Genomic DNA, 26,640 nt, shown 5'->3' with positions numbered 1-26,640 from the left:
TACACTCGTGTTAAACTTACAAGTAGTCAATAATTTGACCCTTATAGGGTACCTGTGTAATGGTCAACGTTCAGTAAAAGAAACTCTATGGTATCACAGCAGTTGAATTTACAACATTAGTCATAGTGGTAATTTTACTTTTCTAGATTGTGGAGCAAATAATGGAGGATAGAAAATAGATAAAATAATTAAATAAAAAAATCATCACAGTGGTCAAACTTATGTGATCAAGTTGGATGAGAATCAATTAGAAAAGTTTCAATCAGGCCCTGTTTAGGATATTTTATTAGAGTATCATAATCGAGAACGCTCCTAAATCTTAGTTGTCCCACGTTTAGTAATAGGGAAATTAGGTCACAGTGGATCATTTGAAAGTGGCAAGTCAAAATTGAGTTTAGGGAAATTTTAGTTCATATTCAAGGTACATTCTCAGGTATTTTCTCTTAGTATGGAACCTTGTGTTTCACGTTTTTTCTGTTAGTAGCTACCCACGTGTTTGACTGTGTAATCGCACTTACTAGTTTTAAAGATCTGATTTTGGCTTTACTGCTTATGCTCAACGAACTACACACTTATACACAAGTATGGATTAGGTAGTGAGCTGACGTGAATCCCCCGTCATTCTAATCTGGCCGCCTTGGCTTTTGACGTTACTCACACGTATAAAGGACGATCTTAGATCACTTACGTCAATTGTATGAGGTCATATTTACGTCATTAAGATGACTTCTTCGAATTTTAAAATTCGAAGCGTGTCGCTGCTCAAAAGTGCAATTTTGGAAAACTGCCAGGAGAGATTCCAGCAGGAATATCTGCATTGTTTTACTGCATATTTCGCGCAAAATTCCTCATCGTTCCAACTGGAGTGTGTAGAAATTCTTCTTAACATGAAGTAAGAACATACAGAGGAAAAGTGTGAACATTTTCACAGAGGCACTAACAAGAAGCCTTTTCGATCTTTTCAAATTACTGACTGTCGTTAAACGTAGGCGGGTAGTTTTAGGAATTTGTGACCTGCAAAAACCTGGGCTTTTGTTGACTAATGCAAATATAATAAAGTTCCAAAGAATCAGGCGTAACGACTTTTATATATCCTTTCAAAGCTTGTCTGTCCTTGGATGCCTTGCCCTTATTTGAGAGGGTTTGTTTAGGTGGAACTATCTTAACGTACCGTCACGGCTTCTTCATGAAATTATGAATATCAATTTGTCACGGGTCCTTCGTTCCAATGGTCCAAAACGAGCGCAGAATAGGATTAGAAGGATCGAAGTTAAAAGAGACTGCAATGTGGAATATGGAAAATACGTGAAATGGTTAAGAAAAAAAACCCTGCAAGTCCGCCAGTGTTATGTTTGTTCTCAAGGGCTTCAAAAGTAACCTGAAATACATACGTAGCTTGCTTTAACCTCATTTGTCCTCTTTTACGCCTCTGTAATCTTTTCGCGAATTAAAGCAGTACTTCCCGTAGTTCCCAAAATTGTCAGTTTCCGATGAAGCGGCCAAAAGTATGGAAACTTATTACTTCTTAAGCTACATGACAACAACGCTATTATTTTAAATCTTTCTGTACTAAAACTTCATATGTTATAGATAAACAAACTATTCCTTGAAAATATTCGTTCCATTGTGGCTATTTAGTTTTTCTTTGGAGATAAGACATAAATATGGTCGGCCAGAAGTGTGCAAACTAAGAGTAAAATGGGTTGTATTTTATTTTATTTTTACTTGAATAAATCTGTTTGTGGTATCTCCAAGTGCTATAGGCAATAAAAGTATTTTTCGTCGAACTTAAATTATAAAATAATAGAGATGCACAAAGAGTTACGCAAATTAACATGAGTCGAAATTTAAATATTTTAAAAAGGACTGCGCCAAAATGATTTGAAAGTAAAGTCAAAGAGGCACAACTGTAATTGTTTTAAAGTCAGGAAGACCTACAAGTTGAGTAAAAGAGCATAAAAAAATTTACGAAACGAACTTCCTTGGGTGATCCAAGAAAATCTTCTACCGAAATCGCAGTAGAAATGAGCGATATGGGCACTTTGGTGCCAACACGAACTGATAGACGATGTCTAAATCCTCAAGGATTATTTGGAAAAGTTTCAGTTAAAAAACTTTTAATTTGAAAAAAAAAAAATCGAAAGGCGCGACATCAATTTGCATGTGAACATCTATCCTGGTCACCAACCATATGGAATGAAGTCGTTTCCAGTGGTGAAAGTAATTTCCAGCTATTTAAAAACGATGGCAAAAAAACATATCAGAAGACAATAAGGCAAGAGATATGATTATAAATATTGATTACTTAATGTGAAACACGGAAGGGGCAGCGTGATGGTGTTAAACTGCTTTTCTATATCTGGTACTGGGTCCTTAATTCAAATTAAATTTGTTAGGGATCGTTTTGTTTATCGAGACGCGTTGAAAAATAATAATATTGCATTATGCTCAAGAAGAAATGCCGTTGCGATTAGTTTTTCAGCAAGATAATGACCCTAAGAACCAACCGCAATTAGTTAAAAATTGGTTAAATGGAAATAACGCTCCTCCAATGGATTGGCCGTCCCATTCGCCAGATCTGAATCCCCCAGAGAATCTCCAGGAGGATTTAGACTGACAAGTTCCTCAAAACAAGATTACTAGCGTTAATGACCAATTCATTGACTAATGAATGGAAAAACATTTCTGCGGAATATTGTGCTTCTCCGGTGGCTTCTATGCCATGACGATGCGAAGCAGTCATTAAGGCAAATGGTCATACAACAAAGTACTGAATGTTGTTAAAAAAAAACTGTATCTATTTTCGTTTTTCAGCAGTTTTTCATTAAACTGTAACAAAGCCAATGTAGATTATGTTCTTATTTCCATTTCCGTTTTTATTTAGTATTATTTAATGTTATCTTTTCCATTAAGTACTTATTATTTTCTTTTGATGGTACAAAACCGTAAAATTTTAAAACAAATAAAGTTTCGATACTTTCGGCTGTCTCTATATTAAATTGAAACTCTGACGATCTGAACAAGGATTTGTTAAAACGTTTTTTCGGGATTTACAGCTACGGTTCCTTTTCTGGCCTCAGGCTGCTCTTGCCGCCGCAAACTTTTTCATTGTGAGCCGCTGGTCGCTCAGTTCTTGAAATTCCAATTCCCTGTTCTCTTTAAAGACTTTGCCGTCTCTGGCTTTCTTTTACCATCTTTAATTGTTTACGAGCTACTTGAGAAAACTGCAACCACTCCACGATGTTTTTCTATTGATTAGGTGCAATATCACACGTCTCTCGTATAGATCTGCGAATACGGGCAGATCGGGGCGTTTTGTACGTTATTCCCGAGATGGCAGACGGTTACTGATACGAGAAACGTGTGAGAAATGAAAAACCTGAGAATTGATCAAGTAATAGATTTTTTTGCTGTCGACTGTGTTGAATGTACACCGTGTTCATTTCATTTTGGTGCACTTTTAATCGACTGTAAAATCATTGTTTCTTATGATAAAGATGTTTCAAAAACGACATTAAATGTTTTTTTTCCAATATTTTATGTCGTAATTTTAGATATTTTCTCTTGCGTTCGATTTTAAATCTGTCATAAAACCTCATTTTTTCACATGGGACACCGTCACATTATGGTACTTTTCAATAAATACCCTTCTGATTTCGAATATGTGCGATAGAAATATGTCAGCGTTCGTTTTTTGGCTTAATTGACAATAATTTTCAAAAAGAAATGAACATTTTGGAACAGTGCAGCTGTTCGGTATAATTAATTTAATACTTGATACGATAATTAATCGAGGCATATTAACAAATATATATAAACTTAAAATTAAACAATTATTAGTTTATTAACAAGAAAAATTACAAATTAAGTTTAAAGCTGTGATTAAAGATTACTCAAAAACCTTAATAATTAGATAGGGTCAAATGTTATCAGTCTTGACAAATAGGCTCTTTAATAAGGAAATTTTGTAGTAGTTTGGATTATAAGGGCGTAAACCATTTTTATTTCTTACTTCGATTTCCTAATCAATTTATTTTGATCCTAACGTGACGTTCATGTACAATAAACCGACTGTTTGATGCAGATCATAGTAATTTGAGGTAAATTGGTATGGAATGCGTGCTACCAATTTTCTTAAAGACTAAGTGTCCAAATTTAATAATGTCGACTGTTTTTATTTATTTCAATGCACCGAAAATACACCAATTACAGTGAACAATTGAAAAACAAAAAATCGTATATATCTTCAGAACGTTAACACTTCGTATATGATTAAGTTTGGTTAAATCGATTGAGGATAATCTCTTTTCCTGCTCGCACTTCTGCCCAATTTCTTTCACCGACAACCAAGCACTCTGTATATAAGTCATTCCTCAAATCTTATTGTTATTATTCTTATAATTATAATGGAAAGAAGAGTTTAAATATAATAAATGACTTTAATCGAAGTGATATGTTAACAAAATGCCTATAAAATTTTGATAAAAGATATCGATTATGTTTTGAACGTAATCAATATCGGTGGAAAGAACTTTAAAGAATGTCTGTAAAATACTAACAAAAATATAAAAATAAGTTTATTCTGCCTTATAGTTAACGTATTCAATTTTATATAGTTTTAATTTTTATTATTAATTTTAATTATACTCTTACTGAAAAGTAGATATTGGGTTTAGAAAATAAGAAAAATAAAAATATATTCGGAAGCATTTTTCTCATATTTTAAGTAAATTGACAAAATTTAGCATCTTTCTTCTTCAGTATATACCATTTTTCATAGAAAATATTGGTCTGTAGAACATCGCCATCGAACTACATATGTCGCAGGGAAGTAAACTTTTGTGAATATTTCAAAAATTACAAGATTTGAGGTATGACATATATATGTCGTTGAATTTGTAATAAGACTCAGAATTAAATATGTAAAAAAGTAATGTTTAATTGTTCAAAAAATGCAATATTGGGTTAGCGCACTTTTATTAGACATCCTGTATAAAACTGCTGACTATCTTGAAAAAGTAGATGAACTTTCCAGTACTTTTTGTTAATTTTTTTTTCCTGTCTTCATATACTAAAGAATTAGAAAAGGGGGAGGGGTCTTTTCGTGTGAACATCCTGGGCAAGTGGGTGACACTATATATATATATATATATATAAAATGATATAAAACATATCACTGGGTAAAATCCATGGAGAAGCAGCCGGGTATCATCTGTAGTAACATCTCAATGGCTTGAAAATAAATGGCCAAGTATTAGAACTACAAAAGAATAAAAGAAAAAATATATATATATATTTTAAATAATATATTTTTAGACCAAAAATGACCTATAGGTTCCAAAAAAGTAGAAATCTCTAGGCCATTATATTTAAAAATCGAAATTTGACGTCATTTCCAGTTAAACCGGAACCGCTAGATAAACGCCATTAGTGTCAGTCAATCAACTCTATTCTCGTATAAGTTTCCTCCATATTTCAACTTTCCAAGTTTAAATACAAAAAAGTTACAAAAGCGACTCCTTTTCTTGAATCATCCGGTATAGATCGATTAGGTGCACATTTTCTATGATTTATGCAAAAAAAAATAGATAAACAATGGGGAGTATGGAGGGTCGTGTACTTTTCCCCTCCCCTTTTTCGCGCACGCCAATGGTGCATTTGTTTAGTTATTCAAATTCGTTGTTTCTTTATCTGGATTTCTTCATTCTTCTTTAGAGGATATCTCAGCTTGTTACTCCCCAATACGTGGCTTTCATTTTTAATTTATATTGAGAGCATATTTCAAAAACATACATGATTGTTGTTTTAGTATTTATAGATTTTCCATTTGAAAAGCAATCGTTCTCGTGCTGATATCCCGATTTTTATGAACATTTTGTAAAATTTTGTCTTCCTGGTGTAGTTAATTAAATAAATAAATAATAGAAGCCACGTATTGAGAGGCAATAAGGTGAAACATCTTCTAAATTAAGCTGTAAACCGAAATTATCCGATAATGCAGAAATCTAGACAAAGAAACAACTAATTTGAATAACCGAACAAGTGCACCATTGGCGTGCGCCAAAAAAGTGGGTGGGAAAATGTGTACACGGCTCCTATTTTCCTCATTGTTTCTTCAATTTTTTTTTCTCAAATCGTAAGAAATTTGCGACTAATCGAACCATACATCACTACAAAATTTTTATTAAAATATGCTAAGAGACCCCCGAGTTATTAACAAAATTTTTTTTTGACTAACTTCAACACTCCGTGTAATGAGTGTAAAACGCCAAGGAAAAAAGTGCTATAAGGAGAGTGTAATTATTTTCACATAATTAATCTCGGGATAGCCGATTGGCCTACTAATACGAAACACTCCGTGTATGCTCTTTAATCGTTAGCGAAACTTCTCTATTATTTTTCACTTGAAGTATCGCAGTCCTAATACGAAAAAAATCAAAACAACAATACCTATTGAAAAATGTTGAAAAAATGAGGTGAGCTTGAAAATCGAATGCGATGAAAAAGATCTAAAATTACGACATAAAATTTTGAAAAAAAACGTTTAACTTCGTTTTTGAACGACACTTTTATTGCAGGAAATACTGATTTTGCAGCCGATTAAAAGTATGCTAAAATAAAATGAACAGAGTATACATTTATTATACCTTGTATAATAAATGTCCCGACAAAGGAGACCACCCTGCAAACCACGGATCCTTTGGCAATCTAAAATTTAACGTCTGTTCCTCAAAGTTTCGAGATATTTAGTGTTAAAGTTCAATTTCAATTTATTCCCCTTGATTCTGATAGTTCCTGAGATATTGAAATTGGACGTTTGCCTCAGTGCCATATCTTATATGTGTTTACCAATACTTACGGGAACTAAAAAGTCTCTTTGAATTTAACGGCCAAAATTAACGTAAAAGTGAATTGAAAATTGTTAAAAAATTATTAAGTTTTTTCTTTGAGGCGATTCGCTGGAAGCCACTTCAAGATGGAGGTTTGAGGCGACGGTATCTAATGGGCAATGCGGCATTTAAAAGTGTTGTACATGTTAGACTGTAAATGATGGCCATTTTTTGCGGAATACCTTTTTGATGTGGAAGTTCCGGCTATCAAATTTTGTAAAAACATAGAAGGTATCGGCGCTGGTGCAGAGATTACAGCGATTTCTTGTACCTCGGTACCTGCGTTCGGCGCCACAAAAGCTTTTCATGTATTAGCGCGCTTGAAAACGCCTTCAAGTCTGCAAATCACAAAATTTGCATTCCTAATTCATAGAATCATAAAAATTGTTTTGATGCACTACACAATTAAAACAAACTACTTTTGCTTGAGAGAACTTCAGCAAAATCACTTTATTTCTTACCTCCCAACATCCTGTATTCATTTGTACCATTGTTTCTGGAACACCCTTTAGAATTGTTAGGAGGGATTACTGGCCAAAGGCTTTGAATAGAAAATCGTTTCGGTTTTTAATTGTTCGCCCTTAATTTTAAGTGAATTTATTAAATTAAGGAGAGGGCCTGTAATCCATCGGATTCATTGTGGGGATTTCCAGGTTTTATGGCTCCATAATTCTAAGTCACCGGGTTCTCTCCCTTTCAAGAAGAATAAAAGAGCCAGGCAGTACCTGAATTGGGGGCCATAAATTATATATTTTATCTAAAAATGAGCTCGGACAGGGTCTTCGATGTCTTAAACCTTGATATTTTCACCATGTCTAATTTAGTTTTGCGAACAAAAAGATAGCGTAGGATGCATAATTTACCATTCTGTTAGAAGGGCACAAACCTAGCAAACGAGAAGAATACCCTTTTAATGCACAGGATGTTTACTTCTTAAAGTGCTAAGACCCACAGGTATTAGTCCCTAATTTTAATTTTTCTCAGCTCTTCCCTCAAGGCTTCTTGAAACGTCGAGAGGGAATCTGGGGAATTTGCACTGACTCACTGGGGTCCACATTGATTGAAATAGCTTTAATAATCTAGTGGTACTGGGGAACCCAACATGTTTGTACCATCGAAAATCAAAGTCATGTTGCTGGTAGTGTAAACAGTCCTAGCTAATTTGGCAAAAAAACTAGAAAACGGTGATGAATACCGAAACGGCGGAAGAAATAAAGACGTTTGTATATTGAATAGGAGGCTGAAGTATTGACCAATAAGTGGGCATTGGCTAAGCAACGCGACCAAATATCGAGCATTCTAAACTGTACTGCGGCCCAATTTGCAAGATTAGGAAGATCAAAATTGAATTTAAGAGGATTCCGAATCGACAATATTTTGCGGTCAAATCAATTCTTGCGGTCAAATCAATTCTTGCGGTCAACTCAATTCTTGCATGTAGCAAATTTAGGTCAGTTCGCGTTAGTTCAGGCTAACTCAGGTTAGCAGTAAATACAGAACATTTAAATAATGGAGCATTTGAATGAGTTTCTTGCGAGTTTTTCCTAAGATTTTTGATTCCATCACAGATTGATGCATTTTTTATTATCTAACGCTCGTTTGAAAGGTGTCGCACGTGGCCATATATGGTGCGAAGACTAAAACAAAACAGAGCTGTTTTCTCGGTTGATAAAAAAGTAATGCAAAAATGCTCGGATAAGTCAACTTCAGTGTGGAGGGGAAAGGGGTTTCATTAGATATTTACGGTGATTGCCTTCACTCCCTGAGTGGGGGATGAACCACCCCTAAAATTTTAAATGGGTAGGGGGGTCGCGTGATACATCAAATTAAAGGTTTTTTGAAAGACTTCATGGTGTTATTAAGATTGGTTACTTTGAAGCGATCGCTAATGAGTAAATCGATTATTTCTTTATGAACCAAACTTGATGCTAAAATTATGAATTTTGTTAGGTACTAATAATGGGTTTTATGAATAAAGAAAGAAATTAAATACTATGATCAAATTAGCGTTCTTTCATTTTCTCCGTTCAAGTCAGATTCGATCTAATCATTTTTGATCGGTAATTCAAAATTGGCAAAGTTTAATGTTTTTTTACTCACAATGAAAATAAAATCATCATCAACGTGTTTTTGCCTGAAAGTATCGATAACAGCTAATATTAAACCCATTTGGTTTGTCAGTCTCGGGTGACCTGGTAATTTATCGTCTGTGTTAACTCTTAAAAATGGCTCATTCGACTGCAGAGAGAATTGAGATTATTGAATTATTTTTTGTAAATAAAAAATGTACGAACCAAGCAGTTAATATTTCCAATCAATATCAATGGGGACAAACAGGTAAGCCGAAAGTATGTGTCGGAACTAGTTCAAAAATTTAGAAAAACTGGTTCAATTCTTAACGTAAAAAAGTATCATAAACGCTCGGTCGGAAATGAAGCGGCGGAGGTAGGACCTTTAGGACAAATGGTTTTAGAACCAATAAATGGTACAAGAGAGTTGTTGAATTCCACTGGAACACGCACAACCAGCATTCGCCAAATTTTAAAATCATATAAATTTCACCCCTACAAAATGAAACTTGTCCAAGAATTAAACGCGGACGATTTTGACCACCAACTACAGTTTTGCGAAGTCATAAGACAGAGAGCCATTGAAAGTCACACTTTCATTTTCAATATTTGCTTCTTGAATGGAGCAAATTCTTCCTTAAATGGTATTGTTAATCGTCACAACTGTAGATATTGGTCAGACATTAATCCAGATATCTTCCACGAAGTGTATACACGACATCCTCAAAAACTAAATGTTTAGGCGGGTATTTTTGGGATCACATTATCGGTCCATACTTTACTTCAGGAAATCTGACTGTGGAGACTTCAGTTGCTGGAAGACTTCACTTACCTCCAATTAGTAGATCTTGTGGAAAATAATCCGGATTGTTCAGAAAATCTACTGACATTCCAACAAGATAGTGCACCACCGCGCTAGGCGTTAGCGATTCGGCAATTTTTCAATGAAAATTTTCCTCGTCGTTGGGTTGATAGAAAGGGCTCAATTGAATTGCCTGCAAGGTCTCCAGATTTTACTCCATTAGATTTTTTCTTGTGGGGTCAAATCGAGGCGGAAGTGTGCTCCACTCCTCCAGCAACTCTGCAAGTTTTGCAAGAACGGATTGTTAATGAACGCCACCAAATAGCCCCCCAAGATGCTCCAGAAGGTACAACAGCGATTCGAAGCAAACTTATTTCACTGTCAGGAAGTTAACGGACAACATTTTGAACAATTGGTTTAGGTGCTTTTGTGCGTTATGTATTTGTAGTGTTCGTAAAGAAATAATCGATTTACTCCTCAGCGGCTGCTTCAAAGTAAGAAATTTTTGTCAAACCATAAAACCCTTCAAAAAACCTTTAATTTGATATATCACTCCACCCCCCTTTCCATACAAAATTGTAGGGACAGTCCATCTCCTGTCCAGGGAGTGAAGGGAATCATCATAAATGTATAATAAAAAACCTTTCCTCTCCACATTAAAGTTGGCGTGTCCGAGGATTTTTGCATAACTTTTTTATCAACCGAAAAGACAGCTCTTTTTCGTTTTAGTTGGCGCACTCTGTATAAAGGGACAATGTACCGTATTTGCTATATTTACCTTCGTTAGTCACATGAATTGTTTACATTCATTACAGAAAGAGGCGTTATCGCTAAGAATCCATATTGATTTGTCCAATTCTGACGATGCTCTGTATTTTGAAATTTAATGTTGCAAATATATAGGGTGTTAGTGAAATAAGTTTCCTAAATTTAACCTTTGATTAAGAACATCGTTTTAAACAAAAAAGTTCCTTATAACAGGGGTCCTAAATATAACCATTTCCCCAGAAAACCAGAAAAATATCTCGTGATAATTGGCAACGTCGCATCGCGTTTATTTCATTTTGATATCTCGTGAAGTAGCCGGATAAATTAGATACGGTGCGTTTGCACGGGTTTTTTGGGTCCGATGAGTTTTATGGTAAAAACGCAACCATTATGTGATTCTTCTTTTATTGTTCCGCAAAGCCGCTTACCTTTAAATTATTGTAGTCATCTTTAATTAGCATAATGTGTTATGTTCCACATTTTACACCACTCACATCATAATCAAAAAACGCAAATTTGTTATTGTTTTTACTTCATTAAATATTCGGAATGTCAACCATTTGAGTCCATGAATGGACAAAAGGGTTTTAACCCATTTTCCCTTACACAATAAAAAATTCCTGGCATATTCCGAATATGATCAGCGACAGCGAAAATATGTTGTCATAATTGATTTTCATCCCTTATTTCAGCAGCGTAGGCCAAATTTTTCATGAAATCCCAATAGAAAAAATCCAAAGGATTCAAATCCGGAGATCTGACAAGCCAATGATTGGGACTATTTCTTCCTATTCATTTCTCTTCAAAGTTGTGATTTAAATGCTCGACAACTAGACGTAAAAAAGACATTTTCACGTGGGTACTGTTAATAATTCGACATGGATTCACGTAGGGCTCACACAAATTATGTTTGAGGGTGAGGTGTTGCGCGTAATGACAGAGGAAGCATTCGAACAAAGAACGAGGTCACACTAAAATATTAAAAGAATGGAACAACATGCAGTTCGTGGCAACTGTGAAAGCTAAGGGTGGTTTTATCTTGTCCCTTCTCACTGGGCTCTAATGAGCACTACTATACTAATGGGTGCCAGGCGTCTTTGTATAGAAAAATATGTCGGATGAGCTGCGATAAAGTGCAGAAGGTCACAGAGTAACGCGACGCAAATAGCTACATTACATATTAGCACAGTAACTAACCGGAACTAACCTGTTTACAGCGCATCCAATGCTTTATCGCTTTACCTGCCAAATTAACTTGGCCGACCCTTTAAAGGGATAGGTTTCAAGGGTTCAGTGTGGCGTTGCCGCTTAAAGTTACTTTTGCCGTTTGATCGTATTGTTAGTTTTAATTAAGTTTTAAAGTGCGTTTATTAATGTTAATGCTGAATAATTTAAACTTTTTTCTTACACACTGAAACAATTAACAACTGTCAAGTGGGGTTTTCACCATTTTTCTCAAATTTTAAGCTTATCATAGTTTTTTGGTTACTAATTAAAATTTGTTTTTTTACTTATTAGGTTTTCGAACTCAGTTGTAAGGAACTTTGTTGTTTCCAATGATGTTCTTAATCATTGGTTAAATTTACGAAACTTATTTCACTAACACCCTGTACGGAGTAAGTGGAAATGAATTACAAATGGATTTGATGTGGTGGGTCAATCGGGAAGGACTAACGGTGGTGGCCTCACGTCCTGCTTTCTTTAGCAAAAATGAGATTTCCGTAAGAACGCTACAGGGGTGCGTCCTAGAATTGTTGCAGTTCATCGTTTACATAAATAACTTTCTTGATTTGGTGAACATAGATGAATATTACATTAACAGCAAACATAGTAGATTTTGTTCACAATTAGAGGTACTGCGTATCTGTTGAATTTACCATTAATAAAGGACAATTTCCGCTTATCAACATCGGCCAAGGTTTTGGAACTTTACATTGATAACACTGTGCTATGGAACACTGAATGTTAGTGAAACTTCGTTTGCTATTCGATAAGGGCTTAATCAAGATATCCAACGTTAGATAATCTGCAGATAGTATGTCGCGGTAACTTTGAAAATCACTTGCGACAAACTCTAGTTTTGTATGAAAAAGATAAAGGCCTTAACGAGTTAGTGGTTCGCCAGAAGATGTTAAATTTATCTTCTGGAACGCACATCGTTTTTCTTTCAAAATAAGAACCTGGAACATTGGGGTCCCTCTTTCAGACTTAGAAGGCCAGGATCCGCTAATGAGATCTGAATGGTGGAAAATTCCATGTCGGGATTGGGGGGCCCTTGGAAATGCCTCTTCAAAAAATGCATAACTTCTTTCTCAGTCCATTTACGTCAATGATTTTTATGTAGTTTTGTAGGATAAAATGTTCTCTATAACCACTGATATTTATAAACAGACTTTTACATAAATAATGGGATCCCAAACAGGATTATAACTGAGTAAAATATAGGTATAAAAAAGAAATTCTGCAACCTCTTTTAGAATCAACTCACACTGTCACAATTTGGTGAGTTTGTAGAGTACCATGTTTGTTACAAGTGCTGAAATGCATAAACAATTTGCTATATGAACAGTGGCGCGTTAAGCAGCACTTTAACTAAGGTAAATATAGAAAAATAATGAAAGTCTTGAAAAATCAATGGGGTTTTTCATACTCGTTTTACTTTATACATTTGTGATTTTATAGAGTAAAATGTACTTTACAAATCTTGAAATTGATAAGCATATTACAAAATACATGGTGGCATTCCAAGCAGGATTCTAGCTGTGTACTGGGTGTCCGAAAAAAGCGTTTAGATATTCTGGCAGGTAATTCTAGAGATTAAAATAATAAAAAAAAGTTCTAATAGAGACACCCCGAAAATTGTTTCTTAAACGAGCTGGAATCCCTTTAAAAGACACGACAAGATGTTTTTTTCCGCAATACTTTCGAGACAGTTCACGCTAAAATTATGAAATTCACTATACCGTAATAAGATGGGATGGAAAGACGTTTTTTTGCGTTAATAATTGTAGATTTTAGTCACGGGAGTCACATATAGGGGGCTCCTATGTAAATGTCGTCCTAAATTTGTTGTTTGCGCCATTTTTCAATTTTTGAAATCAAATTACTGAATCCCAAATAATTTTAAGTAAAAAAGGTTATCTTATTTTATTTAATTAGGATACGCCTTTTTCTAGAAAAATGTTTTTTTATGAATCGAAGCACTATTACATGGACATCGAAATGCATCTTAATGAACATAGTAAGCATCCTTCTGACAGCAATATTTTTTTATTAGTCAGCAATGGCAAGACTAAGATTATTACGAATTTATAACTTATTCATAGCAAATGTTAAAAATGATCTCCGTTCGTTGCAATGGATCCTCTAATTCCTTTCTTCACAGATTTCGAAGTTCATGTAATCGGTTTATAAGGACTAATTTTTCTGGAAAATGGTATATCCTAACGAGATGAAATAAGAGAAGCTTTTCACATAAAAATGTTTGCAATTCATTAATTTGATGTGAAAAATTAAGAAATATTATAAAGGAAAAAATGTAGGACGGCATTTACGTAGGAGACCCCCTTTATGTACCGCCCGTGACCAAAATCTGCAATTATGAACATAACACAAGTTTTCGCATCCCATTTTAATACGATAAACTGAATTTCATAATTTCAGCTCTAACCGTTTCAAAAGTATTGCGAAAAAACCGTCATCGGGGTTTCCCCTTTAAGGAGTTCTAGCGCCTTTAAGAAGCAATATTTGGGATATGTTTATAAGGGCTTTTTAAAATTATTTTAATCTCTAGAATCACCTCCTAAGATATTTCAACGTAATATCCGGACACCCCGTACATTAATACATCTTTCACATATATCACATAACATTAATAAATGCGTGAGGTCATCGAGTGCTGCATTGGCATAAAAAGCGTTTATTGAATCTATATTAGCATGTAGTCCACGGGCGTATGGTACACGACTTAGGAAGGTGCTAATTTTCTAAGGAAAAGCTGTTTTTGCCGGCTTAATTTCACTTTACGTTCTTACATAATTTCCAAACAAAGATTTATTATTACTATTATTTTTATTGTCAATTTTTGACTACATAACGATTTAATTTCATCTCTTTATAGTCAAAAATCAACACCGGCCATATAAAATTACGCGAATGGCATTCCTTAATCGAAGAGATTTCCATCGGTTCAACCGTCACACATACATTAACACCTCCAGTTAACAAAAACACCATTCAGGGCACCAGATTAGACTTTTCGATTAATTAAATATTTCCTAATAACAAAGTTGTAACGCCAGCTTGAAGGTCCGCCTTCTGTATTGGCTGCAAGGGGTCCTCTGCAGCCATGTTCCGAAGCAGCTCCGTTGATTGGTCGCCATCACCCTCCGAGTCCGCCCCTCCATTCTTTTGGTCCCTATCAGGACCTGTGCCCGTTAGATTTTTGCCGTCGCCAGCTTGAGTGTATTCATCCGTCGTTACTTGTTGACGATCGGCGAAGCTTAAAGCGCACACGGTACCAACTTGTGAATTTTTCGTTAGTTCGGGAATTAAGACTATTTAGTGTTGCATTTTGGGTCTTTCGTTATATCGTGAACTGTACCATACGGAGTGTGAAGGAATAAGGACATTAAGTGCTTTTATACATTTTAGTCCGCGCCACATGGACAAAGATGACATCTACGTACTTTGACCACCCTGACATGTACCGCCAACAAGCTGTTCAGAACTATAACAATAACCACATGCATTCGTGGTACGCTCCAGCCGCGTACTCTCAAGGGGGCCAATTGAACACTCATCCAGCATTTCTACAGCAAGAGGAGTCCCGACAAGTGCTTCATCAAGTCGATTTCGCCAATCATTGTGGTGAAAATGATCGTGGAGTGGGATTTCACATTCCACTGCACGATCATTTTCTACCTTACAACGATTGCGGGATGGGCATGCCCCATTTTCATGGTGGTGCCCCAACTAATGGAAATGGCGAACATCCCCCAACCTCTCCGATGGGATCTTCGGGTAGCAGCGTCGGGAGTAGTCCCAATAGATCCTGCATGAATTCTACTCCCCCGCAGCAGCAGGTGGCGACCCATGTGAGGCCGCCGCCGGCAAGGTCGCCGTTCGAGTGGATTAAGAAAAATGGCTACCAGAGTCACCCCAATCCTGGTAAGTAATGAATTTTTTTGTTTCGTAAATTATAGTAAAAGTTGTGATTTTACAACTTCATTAACCACTCTATAACTCTTACGGCCCACATTTTGGCCCTTCTCCACCGCCTCCTCCACCTTCTCTATATGCAGGTGTAGACAAATTTTAGAGAACTGAATAGCGCTATTAATCAGTTTAAAGAGGCTGCAATTAAACTCTGTTCCGTTCGCGGTCAATCAGTTCAGGGCAAAGACTCAATGCCAAATTGGGTAGTCGAGAATCTTCTATTCTTCAAGCCTTCCAGCTCGAATAATCGAAATAAATCATTAGTCAAATCAAATGATTAGATTTTGTATGCATGTGGTGCATTTATGATCATTGCTCAGGCTCACGTAAACCGATTTTCAACAATGATGATCTTCGCAATGAAACTGTTTAAATCGGGTCTTTATGAATTATTTTCAACTTTTATAGATCAATTACATATTTTTGAACGTAAAAATGTAATTCAGGGATGCGGAAAATGATGTCTTGGTGGGGTCTTCATTATTCTTATTGGAATTTTGATTATTTAAATTTATAATTTTATTCGATTTGTTCAAATTTTTGATTGCAACTTACCTGGACAAATGTAACATTTTAACGCACAAATTTTGCTAATTTTCCTTATTCAAAGCTCGATTTGATGAATTTGGCGATTTAGGTCTGTTTCACATTGATCGTATAAATTGAGCAAAGGAGATGTAAGAAAGTTAAAACAGCGAAAATTCTATTTTCAACTCTGGAATTTTAATTGTCTCGTCTAAATCAATCAAATTGGACATAGATCACGCGATGGCTATTTTAATGATGATTTTGCCCTAAAACTGAATTTCTAACGTTTATGTTCGGTTCGTAATGGCTACTTAAAACACTGGTAAAAACCGGCGGACCTAACAAAAATATGAACGATGAAAAACATGGTCTTTTGCAAGTCAAAAAATGGCAAAATGCATGATAAAAAACACAATTTTTAGTTAAATTAAAAAGTTCCCTCTTGGTAAAAACTCCGCATATCTCAAAACGGGCTCTGGATACAGTTAGCCACATCTACTATTCGTCTATAAACTGTCTGATAGAGTATGCTTCTTCATTTGGGTGATTATATCTTGTGGAGGTCTCCCATATTTTCAAACAGGAACTTTCTTGATGAAAATGTTCTAGTTTTAAGAGTTAATGAGATATTGACAAAGAATATACTTATTTTCCCCGAGATGCGAGGAACTTTTATAGTAAACTCCGGCTCTATACCTTCACTCCACTAAAATCGTTGGTCGCCTATATTTTCTCTCATGCACATGTGAAATTCGACAAATCCACAAATCTCCGAATATGATAATAAAGGATTCAAGAATATAAATTGCTCTTAGTTCATAAATTTTATTGTTTTATGAAGTTTCTCCATATATACTTTTATAACTCTCACACAATCTATTTGCACTACTAATATTAGTACCTTCAATTCAAAGTTATGATGCCAATAAAGGCGCTTAATTTATTGCTATTTTTGGTAGTTTTTTCAAATTCATAATTATGATACTTGTGATTTGTCTATCCTACTCGCTTAACAAGGTAGTAATTTGGACTCTAAATCAATCAGATTTAAAATATTGTGAAACCTTCATATTTTTGAAAATTCGCAAGTAGCGACTTAGCAATTAACACATTCTTACCTGTCCATCTAAAGTATTTTTGTGGCTTTTAGTACCAACTGCGTGTGACAAATTGCTCATCCTTGAATGATGCACTCTCTCACTTTCATTGCACTGCAGGTATAAACCATTATGCAAATGGTCCAAGACATTCATCCATCATCTCACAATAAAAAGGTTGGGCCCTAAAGTCAAAATAAGACATGAATATCTACAACAAACAGTTTTATTGCCAGCCTTTGTCAAACTAGGCGTCTGCCCTTTGATAAAAGCCGAAGGGATAATAGTTGTAAAATTTGTTGACGGTTTGGTCAAAATCGACAAAAAAAACCAATAGAGATGTCTTTGACCGATTTTCGTCATGTTTAGGGTAAATGCGGAACGACCCCTAAAATAAAATTGGGCCTTTTTGGCCTAACGGCGATTTGGCCCTCACTCTAAATTAGGTAAAAACACATTGAACATGTGATTTGACAATCACAGATGGCAGACAGATCATTATTAATTGACAGCCCGTGCTTGACATTCTTTTTATCATTTGAGAGTGCACAGGTTTTACATGGTAATCAATATTGCCTTTTGCGCACAGGTTTATAGTCGCCTTTTTACCACATATGTGAAGTCACCAAATCGTCAGTTGTCAAAAGTTAGTGCCAACATCAAAAATATGATAAAAAATCTTTTCGTCACGATTGTCAAAATTCAGTACCAACATTGCCGAATGTTACAACATCTGCCGAATACTGAATCCAACGAATCTTCCAGTCGACGAGTTTTTCGTCGGTAAATTTTCCTACATTTAATTAAGGCAATATTTGGAAACCACAAACTTAGCTGTAGCTAAACGTGTCTCAACACAAAAGCAAATTTGCTAAAAAGCAACGAACACTGGCTAAACACGAAACTTTATTTGTTTAGTCTCAGGAAGTCTATTACAAGATGTTCAATGTTGTCCTCGAGTTGGTGCTGTTATCATACCGGATGTAACGCAAATATGTTAAAATATTTGGGGACAAGGGTGTACAGTGTGCATACCTGTAATGCTTTGTTTTTATATCTACAGCTGCTACGCCTAAAATATCAAAATATTATTTAATTAGCGCTCAATCGCACTTTAACATACGTCACAAAATGGAAACTGGATCCTAAAGTAAAAAAATAGAAAAAAAAGTATTCCTGGTTGCCTAAGATGAACTACTGCAATGTCGCGGTCATATCTGAGGTTACGCTAGGCTCCATTAATCCGACCTAAAAAGCAGGAGTGATGCTCATTTTTGCAAAAGACTTTCTCTGTAGCATTAAAGGTGATTTTTTTCAAGGAAAAAGCTCAGCTGCATTTAACTAGAGAACGTAGCTCCTATCCATGGAGTTAGGGACAGGGGCCATTTGACCTAGATCTCGCACAGCGGGAGGAAATGTCAATTCGGTAGGGAAAAGCTATTATTCGAAGGACTGTTGATGAATGTTGCGTATTGTGTGTTTCTGACACTCTGGATACTATGCCATACTTTCCTTTTTGGAGTCTATGCGCTCGACCATTCAGTCGTATCCAAAAACCCGCACATTGAGGAGAATCACTAATTCTGTAGGAAAATGCTTTCGTTTACAACGCTATTTATGAATGTTGAGCATAATGTGTTTCTGGATACTATGTCAAACTTTTTAATGTACCTGGGTCAAATGCGCTCAGCCCATCACTCAAATCTTAAGCCTCTATTCTCCCAAATCTTTGATCGTGACATATTTATTAAAATGTCTGATTAAAAGCCGCAGCATTTCAACTAACAATAAAAACCGACTTAATAATTACGTGTTAAAAAACATAATCACGGAATTGACCCTCACAGTAAGAAATAACCGTTTTATGTGCCACAGCCGCTCCTATGTACAAAACCTCTTTTAACATGCAAAGCTATAAAAGTTGAGGAATCTGGCCCCTATAAAATTCCGGGCCGGGTATCAAACGAAGAGATTGGTCCGGGCTAGCGCCATAAAGGGCCAACCAGAACGCTTTATGGCCCGGACTCTAAGTCTTCTTAATGTCTATTTGGCTTTTATGGTTACCTCGAGGCGGTATTACGCACTCTTATTCAATAAATCAGTGTTGTCAAAATGTGTTATCGCTAATTAACGGGAATTCCTTCGTTAATAGCCAAAGATTCAGAAAATGTTAAGCAATAGAACATTATTTGCTGTTATTGGTGGTTACCCTGTCTGGAGTAATCGTTACTAGGTCTTATCTGAGATTAATTAACTTAACGCCATCCAGAGCTTAAGGTTGATTTACAAGGAGATCCAGCCAAACCAGGCTCTAGGGGATAGAGAGGGTATTTATTTCAACGATAAGCAACATACCAATTAAGCACAAATTAATAAAATTAATATTAAAGTTTTTTTTTAAAGATGTTAATAAGGCATCACGTATTTTTGCAATGTTCATTCCCGCGCACACTTACGAATTTTTGCTAATCCCCAATTTTATTCGTTTATTGCCATTACTGAATGTAGATTATTAGATAAGATCAGATAGATCATGGTTTTTGCCTATCAGGTGTCGATATGTGCCAAAGTTTAATCTGCACACGAAAATAACAAAATACCTTACTGACTCAATTTCAATTATTTTAGAACGTTTATAATCTACATATTCCCTGGTTTTGTGGCATTATTCAATCTGTTATTTGTGCATTTCGGTGATTTTGAAATGTGAGACAAAGTCAGCACACGGAATGGTGACGATAACTTTTTTCGAGTTTCGTAAATCTCGGTATTAGTCACCTATTCTCTCTAACAAATATAACAAATTTCTACTTAACGTATTTGTGATGAGTCGCAGAATTCAACTATCAAATAATACACGGGGTGTTTCATCGGCGTAGTCCATTTATGACGAGTTCAAAATTGATCAAAAATGTGAAAACATTCTGGAACTACTCGTATATTCACTATAAGATATTATATTGCAAATTGTAAATTTTTACTCGAAATATTCGTAATGAATCGCAGATTTGAATCATCGGATATAGTGGGCTTCTCATTTGAAAGAAATTTGAGTTATGAGCCTGTGAATACAAGTGAGACTTCAAAACAATCAAAAATGTAAATGTGAAGATTCATTCTTTCTGGGATTACTTGCTTATTCTATATAGGAGATATAAAAAAAAGCTATTGTTATACGCATCACACATATGTGAGTATACCCCCTGATAGGTACTTTTTTCAAAATTCTATTCTAATTTAGATAAACAATATATTAGTGATTAATGTCGGTAGGGATATTGAAGTATCTCTGCTCCTCGTCTCAAATTCTTCTTTGTCTTATCTTTTATGAAAATTAGTGGAATGGCCGCAAAGCAGATTTATTTCCTATTTATTGTACTAACTCCTGCATAAACGATAAATATTCTAAATTTAAACGTAAATTAAACTAGAAAACCCTTCGTTTGGTTGTTTTTTGTGTGTTGCTTGGTTTTTGATTTGTACGAGAGACACGAAAATGCAATTTTCCTCTTTAGTGTGGAAATATCATTGATAATGCACACCTAGTGAATGAAGTAGTGAATTCCTACGTTTTGAAATGGCAACGCCGCAACGATCATTTGTTAAATTTATCCCATTGTTTTGCATAGGAGTGACGTCGAGGAAACTTGTTAGGCAACAAAGTCATGCCACCAAATATTATTTCTTCTAGCAGTAAACTGATCAAGAAAAATGAATTCGATTAAAGAAAAGATGGCCAAAACAGGACACGTTAATCGTGAACCTACCCAAAGTCATGATAATGGCGTTTAACGGTTCTTCTAAACTTTCCGTGAACTTCGTTTGCAGCAGGTCTGAGATTATTTTATCTCTTTCACAATGGTATTGGTCATGAAGAGATGGGGTGCACCCCACTTAATCTGTCAGAAGTCTCTTTTGTGTCCTGTGTGGTTTTTCAATCAGCCGTAATTTTCAGCTACTAGTTGTGTTCCCACTAATAAATCTATCATTTTCTCTTTAGCTTAGCTTTCAACAAACTTCTTCCGTGAACATAATCCGTTCCTTTAACAGGTAAAGAACAGCATGCCCCCAGCAAGAATATGTAAACACTGGATTCGCCACAGTTACACCCCCTAATTGACTGTTTAGCGTATCTGACATGAAAAATGTGGCTTGATGTTTGGCTAGCGTGAAATCCATTGAGAGATGGGCTGACAGTGTCGACAATGGCTCACAACTTGTGTTCGACAAGATAAATTACAATGCACGAAAACATAAAACACTGACAAAGATATGATGACAGGATAAAAACAAGCTGAAAAGTAGGATAAGAACAGGAGTTGAAATGCACCCCCGAGGTAGCTAAGGAGATTATTGAACTAGAAGAACTTTACAACATCATTAAAATAAAACATAACAAAGCTTTTGTTCATGTATGTAGAAATATTAAACGAGATTTATCGGTTGGGCTGAACGAAGGCATAAAATCACGAAAACCTACTACTTTTATGATACCTTTGATTTCACTTTAATGGTGATTTTATTTGAACTAACGGGTTTATAGTGGTGGTGTTAGTTTTATTTGAGACAATAATGACCAATTATTGTTTTATTGAGTTAAACCTAGAGTTCAGGTTGGATAAAGGTTCAGCAATAAGCATTATCACTTGGCGACATCAAAATTTCTAGGTCTGTTTTAAAGGGAAAAAGAGGAATCTCAGTGGTTGCCCAGACGACACAAACATATTACATAAATCGCGAATGTGGAATTAACAGAGGGCCGTTAGAGCCAGTTGCCGCCACAGAGACCTGAAACGACACAGGATAATAGCGCCAATGGAGCCCTAGGGACGCATAACCTCAAACTGCGGGGGCTGAACCGCACCATGGCAATTACACAACGATACAGGATTGCTCAACGACGCCTGGCGCCGAGTTTTCTCTTCGCTTAACGTCTCTAACTGTCCTGAAAAATTGCTCTATTTGATTCGGCCAACTGTTCGGATTTAAATAGTAATTTTTTCAAGGGGATTCCAAATGAATCTGCCACTTTTGTGTTATCGAAATGGGCTTCAGATATTGTCTGTAATCTAAAAAACAGGGTGGCGGATTTTCAGAAAAACGTATGTTCCAGACATTGTTTATCAGCATCTCCTAGCCATAAGTCAGTTAATCCTCTTGAATTATGATTCCCATCCTGTAAACGTTTCGCGTCCATATACACTCCCCAATTTAAATGGGATTCTGGGTACTTAATTAAATCCACCTTGGCCCTGAAGAGAGTGTAGTTTTTGACTTGAATTTTTTATTTTTGCGAATTTTGATGTCCGTGGGTGTGTTTCACGGAATTTCGCGGACACCGCCTTTGGCTATGCAAGGTGATGACGCTGTGAGAGCCAAACCATGAGCATAATCTCCGTGGTGCATATCGAGATTTTCGGTACGTCATTTTCTGGATTTTAATGATATGTGATGGCGGCTGGTCACAAATTCATAATTTAGCTCCAAATGAGGGTCTTTCCTCAGCTCTTATTCATGGATTTTATCGCTCTGCCTCTCCAAAATACAAACAAATTGACACGTGGTTTCTCGAGAGCGACGCTTTTTGTCGAGAAGGCTTTGTAAACAAAACAATAACGCTTCGGTTGTCAGCGGTAATGGCGTCTCCGTGTTTGTTTCCGCTTCGCTCGCGGAAAATATAAAATTTCGAAGGAAAACGTAGAAGAAATTTAGAGAAGTTTGCGCGGAATCGAGGGTAAATTCCATAAAAACGCAATGGATGTTCGTTGGGGATGGTGCCCCGCTGAAATCAGGTGAAAATCGTAGTTTTAAAAATCGATTTGCTTTGACAGGACCGGGAATTTCGCGTCGTTTTCGTTCGTGTTTCCGAAATGGCACGATGACGAATCAGCGGTCTCAGATTGTTGCAACGCGGAGAAAAGTAAGAGGCGGACGTGCGATTTTTGCCGCAACGTCGAGCGCTACCAAATAACAATTTTTAATTATATTTCTTTTATTGTTTTTATCAGTTATTGCGGTACTAGAACGAACGTTTTCTCCAAAGCTTAAGGTGTAACCCAGTTCGAAGTGTGATGGTACAAAATTCAGATGTATATCTAAAACAATACTCAGCTTTATAGTTCCTCCTCCTGAAATCACCACGGCAATTCTCACTTCTGATTGGTCTAATTAATCTTTTAAAGATTAATCGGGAAGATCGAATGCGTGCCTGAACGATTTTGCGATAGCATTACTGGGACTAATCATTATTACCCTCCAAGACCACATTTCTGTGGCACAACACCTTGTAAATCCTCGTAACTCTCCGGCTTGCACTGCAGTTCACTTTTAGCGATTTTTAACGGTTGCAAGAACCTATGACCAGTGAAAACCTGGGAAATATTTAGCTTGCGACAAATACATTGACATGTCACTACATTAACAGATTAATGGAAATTTAATTGGAATTCGCCAGATCCGAAGTCTGAATAATAATCGGTCTCGTACTAAGCACTTAAAATGCGGCAAACGGGGCTTTAGTATCATTTACCTTTGATAAGAGTCGATAGCGACGATTAAAGGGGATTAGCCGGCGGTGAGATGAAAAATGTCGGCAAATGTTTGTAGAAGGAGATAACAAACCCTTCCAAGCACCTGACAACGTGAATATTGTAGCAGAAGTGCAAATACACCATGAGGGTAAATCTTGGGTCGGAGGAGAACGATGGGGGCGGGCAGGGGCGTTGCGCGACATCTTCAACCATTTTATAAATAGGTTACGTGCAATAGTCAATGTTGATTCATTCATAACCAAAAAACGGCCATTTTGTCGGAAAAGCCTCCATTTCGAAATGTTTTGTTACAGGAAAAACTAGGACGAAGGACAAATACCGCGTTGTCTACACAGATCATCAGAGAATGGAGCTGGAGAAGGAGTTCAATTTGGTTAACAAATATATCACCATCAGGAGGAAGACTGAATTGGCACATGCTCTTGGTCTCTCAGAGCGTCAAGTAAAAATCTGGTTCCAAAATCGTCGTGCCAAGGAACGCAAGCAGAACAAGAAAAGAGTAGAAGAGAAATCCCAGATTGAAATGTTCATACATTAAACAGTTGATTCATTTATAATCTTCACCATAATCTAGAATTACACATCATTTTGGATGATCCTGGATTATGATGAAGATTATGATGATTATCTAGGAACGCTTCACCTAATCGTAATTTAAGATCTATTATGCGAAGATATATATCATAAGGTGAAGTGTTTCTACATTATCATAGGGTCTGTAGGTGTTTATGGAAGCATAGCAAACCAACACCATTGTCTCTCTCAGTGGAAGGCCTCATAAGGCCTGTCGGACAATTGAATGTCTGTATATTCAAATTTCACTATCTTGCATGTTCGTAGATTATATACACGACCAACTATGGTATACAGTAGGTCGTGTATATAATCTACCAGCACGCAAGATAGTGAAAATGCACGTGTTTATCATATTGGTTGGGATTGTTAGGGGGCATACTAAACTTGGTTTTTGTGTGTGCCATGAGAATCTAGAATTTTGTAATTATCAGAAGGCCTGCCGGTGTTTATGGAAGTGAGGCAAACTAATAATGTCGATCTCAGTAGATGGCTTCATAAGGCCGGGCGGAAAATTGATTATATACAGCAGGCCATGTATTAATCTGGCCCCATGCAATATAATGTAATGCACGTATGTTTATCATATCGCTCGGGGTTGTTAGGGGGCATACTAAAATTTATATGCCCCCTAGAATTTCCGTTATTATCGGAAATCTTAGGTTCACATGGGACCCACAAGAACCAAGTTTTAGCATGCCCGCTAAAAGTGCCATGCAATGTGCTAAACATGTGCGCATTTCACCATATTGCATGGGAGTAGATCATTACACTGCCTGTTGTATATAATCAATTTTCCGGTTGGTCTTAAAAAGTTTTCTACTGAGAACGAGAATGGTATTGGTTGGCCTCATTCTCCTAAACATCAGCACGTCTTACGATAAGCTAGGACCCTCCTATGGGTTCCCCTATGGAAAAGACCCCCCTAAGAAAATCTACTATTTTCTTAGAGGGGTCCATAGCGTAGAATCACTAAACATAGTGATTCTACGCTGTGGACAAGTCAACGGTCAATAATTTGTATTTTGTTAAAAGCACTTTCATGCCGTTCATCAAACACGTGTATTGATCCATACATGTGCTCGATGAACGGCATGAAAGTGCCTTTAACAAAATACAAATTACCACCAACTTCGCGGAGTTGGTGGTAATTTGTGTGTCCAACTCTGCAAAGTTGCTAATAATTTGTATTTTTTTTTTGTATTATTAACTGAAGTCCACGGTTAGGTAGTTCATGCGAAATTGAAAATCTTCATTTTAACATGAACAACCTGACATGAACGATAGTCTGATTCTGGATGATGATTCATGATCAGGCTGAAAGAAACAATAATAATTATTGTTTAATCCAACAATAATAATTATTGTTGGATTAAACAATTTTTTTAATTTTAGTTCGCGTCGTCCTTAGGACTCTCATGGGAGTGTAAAAATGTGCTCCCGTAAGAGTCTTGTAGATGGCTTATGATTATCATTTTAAAAACAAACTTACAACATTTTTTAATCAAGAAATGTAAGTTTGTGTTATTAATTAGTGGGATTATTTTTTATTTATAGTGCAATTATTTTTTTCTTATGAAAACATAAGAAAAAAATAAATGCACTATTGATACAATATACAGCAACCACTTGTACAGTTGCTGTATAGTGTAAGAATAGTTATTGTACTACCAATAGCTGTTACCATTGATAAATCGAAGAGAATTTAATGTGGACAATGTGCTTCGATTTTTCAATTATTGATGTTTTGTTATTCGGCATTTTCATCCGGATATTTTTTCGTAAGTATTTTTTCTTTGTTTATATAATTTGTAGATAGTAGGGATAGCGTGTAGTGTGAATTTGTGGCCTTCGACACGTACTCGTGGTCACGTGAGATTAATTTTATTGCTATAGCGAATAATGAAATAAATGTATTTCACATACAACTTATCGCATTTCTTTTCATCATTTCCATGTTAAAATGTGTTTGTTATCGCGCCAATTATCGCAGCCAGGGAAGCTTGATCATAATTTATAGTTTATTTGTTCTCCGATCTTCTGATTAAGTTCAGACTGGAAGAAATCCGTTAGTGTCAACTGATACTCAACTTTGAAAATCTTTTAAGCTTTTTGGGAGGTAAATTTTCCAGTGCGTGGGTCGAT

At 36.0% G+C, this 26,640-nt stretch overlaps 1 protein-coding gene across 2 annotated transcripts in view; it reads left to right on the top strand.

Annotated features, from left to right (window-relative positions):
* cad (caudal) overlaps positions 1-26,423 on the top strand; it is a 28,228-nt gene extending 1,805 nt beyond the window's left edge. The window contains exons 2-4 of one of the 2 annotated variants that reach the window (XR_010732788.1): positions 15,183-15,698; positions 24,216-24,636; positions 24,933-26,423. Coding sequence is in view for 1 of the 2 variants with exons in the window: in XM_066290210.1 (XP_066146307.1) it covers positions 15,203-15,698; positions 24,216-24,460 (741 nt within the window). In the remaining variant the exon portion in view is untranslated. Of the gene's footprint in view, positions 1-15,182; positions 15,699-24,215 lie in introns of both variants that reach the window. The other variant, XM_066290210.1, reaches the window with a different exon arrangement.
* The last annotated feature ends 217 nt before the right edge of the window (positions 26,424-26,640 follow it).

The sequence above is a fragment of the Euwallacea fornicatus genome, chromosome 15 (genome assembly GCF_040115645.1).
Source record: "Euwallacea fornicatus isolate EFF26 chromosome 15, ASM4011564v1, whole genome shotgun sequence".
Lineage (NCBI taxonomy): Eukaryota > Metazoa > Arthropoda > Insecta > Coleoptera > Curculionidae > Euwallacea > Euwallacea fornicatus.
This window is presented reverse-complemented; position numbering and strand designations above follow the sequence as displayed.